The 8,055-nt window shown below is 38.1% G+C and overlaps 1 protein-coding gene across 19 annotated transcripts in view; it reads right to left on the bottom strand.

The window, feature by feature from the left end:
* Window positions 1–1,243: 1,243 nt before the first annotated feature.
* Window positions 1,244–8,055, bottom strand: part of tcf4 (transcription factor 4) — a 417,619-nt gene continuing 410,807 nt past the window's right edge. For 17 of the 19 annotated variants that reach the window (XM_042302739.1, XM_042302740.1, XM_042302742.1 and 14 more), the window contains one exon: window positions 1,244–6,856. In XM_042302739.1, coding sequence (XP_042158673.1) covers window positions 6,808–6,856 — 49 coding nt within the window. In that variant the 3' untranslated portion in view covers window positions 1,244–6,807. The remainder of the gene's footprint in view (window positions 6,857–8,055) is intronic. The other 2 variants (XR_006079479.1, XR_006079480.1) reach the window with 2 other exon arrangements.

The raw sequence follows: 8,055 nt of genomic DNA, 5'->3' as shown, positions 1-8,055 counted from the left end.
GAGTAACTAAACCATAGGAAGAGAGAGTAACTAAACCATGTGAAGAGAGTAACTAAACCATATAAAGAGAGAGTAACTAAACCATAGGAAGAGAGTAACTAAACCATAGGAAGAGAGAGTAACTAAACCACAGGAAGAGAGAATAACTCAACCATAGGAAGAGAGAGTAACTAAAGCATAGGAAGAGAGAGTAACTAAACAATAGGAAGAGGGAGTAACTAAACCACAGGAAGAGAGAGTAACTAAACCATATGAAGAGAGAGTAACTAAACCATAGGAAGAGAGAGTAACTAAACCATATGAAGAGAGAGTAACTAAACCATAGGAAGAGAGACTAAACCTAAAGTAACTAAATGAGGAAGAGAGAATAACTCAACCATATGAAGAGAGAGTAACTAAACCACAGGAAGAGAGAATAACTCAACCATATGAAGAGAGAGTAACTAAACCATAGGAAGAGAGAGTAACTAAACAATAGGAAGAGAGAGTAACTAAACCACAGGAAGAGAGAGTAACTAAACCACAGGAAGAGAGAGTAACTAAACAATAGGAAGAGAGAGTAACTAAACAATAGGAAGAGAGAGTAACTAAACCACAGGAAGAGAGAGTAACTAAACCACAGGAAGAGAGAGTAACTAAACAATAGGAAGAGAGAGTAACTAAACCACAGGAAGAGAGAGTAACTAAACCACAGGAAGAGAGAGTAACTAAACCACAGGAGAGTGTAACTAAACAATAGGAAGAGAGAGTAACTAAACCATAGGAAGAGAGAGTAACTAAACCATAGGAAGAGAGAGTAACTAAACCACAGGAAGAGAGAGTAACTCAACCATACGTAACTTGATTGATTGACATGTGTCACCATTCATGGTGTCTAGATGCTAGACTGAAGAAATCCCTTTCATCAATCAACCAAACTTAAAGTGTACTATCAAGTATCCATGAACTCTTAAAGTGTGATTACTCTTATCATCGCTCGACAAGTAGTTTTCTTTCTGCGGGCTGAGTATAATGATTATCTAGTCAGGTTAAACTTTTGATCCAGACTTAAATCTGTTTAACTTTGTGGTTTGTATCATATGAAAAAATTTGATGGAAATGTCATCACCAGGAAGTGACACCCCCAGGAAGTGGCATCATCACCTGGGAGACCTAGGCCTTTGATCTGGGTCGGAAAAACAATGTCTGGTAGTGGATGTTAAATGGCAACCATCGTTACAAAGCAAAGATGACCCTATGATTGTTGACTTTATTATTTTTCTTTTTTTTTTTTCATTCAATTTTACAAAAAAATGTGGAGGTGTTTCTGCTAAATCAGTCACACACACACAGCCATGTGAGTACATATCCAGTCTGTCTGGGACTTGTTTTCAGTCTATAGTTAACCAATGTCTGCTTCGGGACTGTAGAATTCAAACAGACAATAAAGAACATAATGCCTAAGGGAACGCCCTAATACAGAGGGTTGAGTGACTATATACTATTCTCTTTGTTGAAAGACAATTGTCGCCAAAAATAAATAGAAAAAAATAGAAAAAAAACATTGGCCCTTTACTTTTGTTCTCGTAGCTCAATAATTCTCATTCAAGGGCAACACGTTTCATAACGAGCAAGATTTTGAATTTAAACTCTCGCTTTTTTTTAGGACATTTCCCGATGCATTCAACAATTATTTTTTAATTATTTATCCTATATATTATCACCCAGGAGAACAAATGACAAGTGCTGATGTAACTGATATTATTATGGCAATGAATGGTCAGAATAGTAACGCTGTAAATGATACACAGCACATGGGTTCAATCACTGAAAAGAAGAAGAAGACCGCATGAAACGTACGTGATACGTATGTACGTACAACCAGGAAAAGAAAACGAAATACGTGTTGCCTTTTTCTGTAAACACAATAGGGATAATAACAACACAGTTACTGCAATCATTGATATTTTTTTTACGTCAATTACATCTTACAAGATCAAAAAAATATTAGCGCTTATAACGATAAGATCCAATCTAATAAAACGTATTTATCCTAGGTCCGATTCAAATATCTGGAATTAGCTGGAAATACACTGGTCCTATTCAAATATCTGGAATTAGCTGGAAATACACTGGGAAATAATAGACTGAAACGGCCTAATTTAACTTTATGGGGAAATAGCTAGATTGCAAAAATCGGCAATTTACAATTCTATGTTCACGTCTAATTTGTAGATGCTACGGGCTCGTTTTGGTTTTTGGACAATCAAACGTTTAATTTACCTGACAAAGTACGATTTCTAGCTAAGGGGCCAAACTGTGACTCTGACTCATACATGCTTAGCACCACTTGAATACAGCTAGAATATACAGTATTTCCCTGCAGACGAGAGTTCTGCTGTCTATCAACGAGTCATCGTGGTGCAACACTGAGACAGCGCATACAGATGAGTGAGTTGAATACTAAACCATGACACACGTACAGTTAATTGCCGTTAATTTTTTAATTAATATTGGCACCTGGCTAGAATGACCAGGCACATTACAAGCAGAATACAACTGATCAAATCAACTCAATCATTTCCCACTCTCAGCTATTCGTCACCCCCCCCACCCCCCACCCCCACCAAAGGGACATGAACCCTGTGTGCTATAACTACTTACACATTTTCTTAAAAAATACAATGAAAAATGGCAATGAGCATGGAGCATGAAAATAATATTATATACCTTTTTGATTTCCAATCCCCCCCATCCCTTTCTTCAAAAAAAAATCCCGGAATTATAAAACAAACCTTTTTGGGGGAAAAAAACCTGAAAATGATACTGAAGCTTTTGACCTCACTACAATTTCAATGTGACACGTTTTCAACACACACCGAATTTTACTTTTTTTTTCTTTTAACAAAAAAAAAACCTGATACAATGTATTATCTAAACACAAAATAACAACAGTCTACATGTAAAAATATAACTTTTACATACACAATTTCAAAATAATGGTACGTTTGCATCTGTTGCATACAATTTACAAATGTCTGTGTGTTTTCTTTGACAGCTGAATAGCAATGAGTGGAGGATGATGGGGAACTCCTGTCCCTTTTGTCCAGTCAGGGGTGCCATAGTCAGTCATTGTGATGTCACGGGCACAGCAGAACAAGTCATGTCTCTTTAACACTTGAGATGCCTCTTCAAACCTTCATACCTCATTAACACTGAGATGCCTCTTCAAACCTTCATACCTCATTAACACTGAGATGCCTCTTCAAACCTTCATACCTCATTAACACTGAGATGCCTCTTCAAACCTTCATATCTCATTAACACTGAGATGCCTCTTCAAACTTTCCACCCATCTCTAAGAAAATAATTAATCTGACCCAAAACAACCGTTCCTTTGAAAACTGGCACCTTCCTTATTTATATATTGTATATATTTTTACATTTATATATATTGATTTTCAAATAGATTATTTTCCAGTTTCAGTGCCTTGTGTTGATTGGATAACATAAACCACTTTTAAAAACAGCTGCTGTCCAATTTTCATAGGGCAGCAAGTCGTGGTTTAGTATTTTTTTCATCGACACAGAAACCAGAACAGACAAAGAATAAGAGAAAGATTTAAAAAAGAGGAAGAAGGTTCTGTTTTACACATACAACCACACACTGGTACTGAAGACTACAGTGGCTCACGGACAAGCCGATATAGATGAAAAGCTGATAGCTATAATACAATGCTCAAAAACAGACATGTCGTTCACAATGGAAACAGGCTGCAACTTGGAATAGAGGAAGGGGTGCTGAAACTCGGGGTGCTGGGGCCGCCAGGGGGCTCAATTGACTAAAACAAGGTCCATTCAGGGACACGCCTTCTAATTACATATAAGCATACAGTACAATTAAATACAGTTTATCCCAAAATACTTTTTTTTTCTTTTTACTGTTTTTTAAATTCCCAGGTCAGAAAAAACCTGACTGCATAGACCTAATAACTAACAGTTCCCTAAGCTTGAATCCTAAAAAGTTCAGATAACGTCCGTCTCCTCCTCATCGCATTTGAATGATATGAACTCTAAAAGGCACATTGGTAGAAGTGAATGTTAAAATTGCATTTCTGGGGTCTTGGGGTGGTTTTAGGGGTCAGGAAGGGAGATCTAGGGGAACAGAGGGGGGTGTGAAATGCTAGTCCGGGGTTTAAAATCAGACAAATCATACAAGGTGATGGACTGCTCAGATTCTGGGATATACAGTACATCCCCCTCTGGCTGTGCCTTTCCATTGCAGCGTCATTATCAGGAAGTGACATCACCTGGGAGAGACCTTGACCTTTGACTTGGGTCTCAGAAAATGGTTGAGAGACTTTGCTCTATTCTGACCTGGTCTGGGACTCTCTGTGTGACAAACAGACACAGAAAGGATACATATATTTCCCCCTTTATTTTATCTCCTTCCTTCCTTCGTTCCTTCCTTCCTTCCCTCCTTCCTTCATCTGCCTTGTAACATGAAGTAAGGAAGAGTAACACTACCAACGGCCATGCCCTCTAATCACAAGCATTTGCTCACACAAAGGAGTGGCCAATGAAAACACATTTCAATCTGAATCAGGACGTTTGCTGGTTTCGAGTCGCTAGAAGATGTTTTCCCTCCATCTTCTCTAGCAGTGTTGGGGGTAACGAGTAACGCGTTAGAATAATCAAATTACTTTTTTTTTTGTGGTAATGAGAAACTTAACGTATTCGTTTTTCAATTTAAGAAATCAGATACTTAAAGTTACTTTTTCAAATAAACAAATCGTTACTTTGAAATATGATTTCCCTTGACAAATTATAATATGAAAATTCTTTCCCCATAAAATTCACGTTCTTCTTGTTTCTTCTAGAACGTTGTGGCATGAAGCTATCAGGGTGGCAGAGCCACCAGCCTTTACCACGTGAAAGTACACATGATTTAGAATTGGTCAAAGAAAAGGAAAACAACATAATAATAATAAAACGCAAACTGTGCCTCGGGGCTAAGCGCCTGTCAACTTCAAATATCAAGAAGCACATTCAGGCCAAGCGCAGCTCCACAAGACCGGTGGAAAAGGACCCAAGACATCCGATTGCTGTTGATGCTGAGGAAGATTGGCTTCTGCTTCTAATCTAATCTAGATTTATGTTTTGTTTAAACCTGTCACCCCGAGAAAACTAAATGAACATGTATGTGTCTTTGATGATTGTAAATTAATTCATTGATTTGATTGCATGCCATTTATTTCAATGCAGTATGTTTACGGATTATGTTTACGGATTTCTCTGACAGTTGCATTCGCGGTTTGAAATTTACTGTTATTAAAATGTTCACGTCAACATTTCAAGTCGGGCTTGTTGTAACTTAATAGTCTTTATTATTATCTTGCTTTAATATGTCTATTTCGTTTCATAAAGCTGCCTAAATGTTTGGTTTTGATTTATTGTGCCTTGGATTTATCAAGATAGAATTGAATTGTGATGCGACACTTTTTTGTTGTATTTATCAAACATTTCGATAGTTTTAATATGGAATTTCGTTAGAACACTTGGACATTGTCCATAAATCAAAACCAACATTTCGGCAGCTTTAAAGAAACGAAATAGACATATTATAGCCAGAAAGTAAAGGCTATTAATAAGTAGGCTTTCATATCTTATTTTATCTTTCCTTATTATCATAATGTGTATACGTTGTTCCTTCTTCACGCATTTTTTTGTGTGTGGAACAGTTACAACAACCAAATAATAATGCGATTTAAAAAATAACACATTGTTTATTGCAAAATACACGGTTCAATTTAGTAAAACAAGTGAAACAGCTATCATGGTAATCTGACAGAGATCTCGGTCTGGAGCGCTCCCATGACGTCGGATGAAATCATTGTAGCACCGATTTGTAAATAGGCAAGCCACTCTCTACTGGGCATAACAACGACCAACACGCGCAATACATTTTCAGAGTTTTCTGGGGTTTGGTAACGCAAAAGTAATGTAACGACTAAACGAGTTACTTTCCACAGCAAGTAACGCCGCAACCTAACGCGTTACTTTCCACAGTAAGTAACGGCGTAATGTAACGTGTTACTTTTTAATGCCAGTAACGCGGTAACCCAACGAGTTACTTTCCACAGTAACTCCCCAACACTGCTTTCTAGTATACAGCCAACTTAGAGCCCAAAACACAAAGTGTTATCTTGAAATGTATCTGTTCTGTTTTACGATTAGAAGTACACATTTTTTTTATTTTTATAATTATTGCATGTTTTAAAAAATGTCTTGAAATTCTACATAATCTCAACTTTTTTTTATACCCCCCCCCACGCCCCCAGACTTACTGATTGATTTTTCATATATATCTATTTAACTTTAAACATCAAGGAGGAGTTCAGGCACGACTGCAAGAGTCTCCACAGTGTGGAGAAGATTGCCATTCAGTTGAGACAGCAGCTGAGTCTTGCAACATTGTTCATGTGTTAGAAATAGCCCCCCCATCATCACGTAGTTGCATCAACTTTTATTTTTTTTGTGTGATTTTTAAATATTTTTCTTTAACATATATAATATCATTTTTTTTTTTGTTTTTTTTTTGAGGGGGGGAATGCTGAAAATACGAAACAATATAATAAGAAAACATATCTTGTAGTATCTGTTATGTTTTCATAGCCAATATACATTTGCAGTTCGTTCATTTCTACAGAAGACAAAAGACAGGTGGTCCTGGGAAAAAAAAAACATTGGTCAGATCAGGTTGGTCAGATAGATCGTTGATTGACGTGATCAGTTGATTTGATTGGTTCAGGAAATAGGAGAATGTTGTCAAAGGAAGTGGTCGCTCATCATCTTGATGAACTCTGGGAGCTTGGACCTATAGGAGGACAGAAGGGGTTAGAGACAGCTGTGGGACACTGTACTCACCTGTTACCTGGACTCACCTGTGACCTGGACAAACAAACCAACAGACACACATACAGACAGACACACAAACACACACAACTGAGAAGGTACTAAAGGTACAACTTTGAGATGGACACCCTAGGCCCTAAAAATAACCTTCACAGGCCCTAAAAATAACCTTCACAGGCCCTAAAAATAACCTTCACAGGCCCTAAACGTCTGTGCCTTCCACATAATAAGATAAAGGTGTGAGACCTACCTCCTTACTGTGTACCTCCTTACTGTGTACCTCCTTACTATGTACCTCTATACTGTGTACCTCCTTACTGTGTACCTCTTTACTCTCTACCTCCTTACTGAGTCCCTCTTTACTCTCTACCTCCTTACTGTGTACCTCCTTACTATGTACCTCTATACTGTGTACCTCCTTACTGTGTACCTCTTTACCCTCTACCTCCTTACTGTGTACCTCTTTACTCTCTACCTCCTTACTGAGTACCTCCTTACTGTGTACCTCCTTACTGTGTACCTCCTTACTGTGTACCTCTTTACTCTCTACCTCCTTACTGTGTACCTCTTTACTCTCAACCTCCTTACTGTGTACCTCCTTACTGTGTACCTCTATACTGTGTACCTCCTTACTGTGTACCTCTTTACTCTCAACCTCCTTACTGTGTACCTCCTTACTGTGTACCTCTATACTGTGTACCTCCTTACTGTGTACCTCTTTACTGTGTACCTGTGTTACACACCTGCTATTTGAACAGGTTCACCTTATCGAGAAAACAAATCAATTTCCAACTTTCAGGTACCTCACTACGAGGTACTGTACTCAATATCTCTACGATTATGGAGATAGCCAGCATTCTTCACATCCCCTCCTATCTATTTTGTTGACGGATAACACTTAGTTAACAAACTACCACCATCAGGTGTGAAACGATCGTATTATCAAATCAATACAGCGCATCGGTCAAAACCACACGTTGAAGTTTCACACAATGACTTAACGCGAGTCAACTACACACACACACACACACACACACACACACACACACACACACATATACACACACACACACACACACACACACACACACACACACACACACACACACACATATATACACACACACACACACACACACACACACACACACACACACACAC

The sequence above is a fragment of the Oncorhynchus tshawytscha genome, linkage group LG20 (assembly GCF_018296145.1).
Source record: "Oncorhynchus tshawytscha isolate Ot180627B linkage group LG20, Otsh_v2.0, whole genome shotgun sequence".
NCBI lineage: Eukaryota > Metazoa > Chordata > Actinopteri > Salmoniformes > Salmonidae > Oncorhynchus > Oncorhynchus tshawytscha.
Note: the sequence above shows the minus strand (reverse complement) of the source record. Positions and strands in the feature narration are given on the sequence as shown.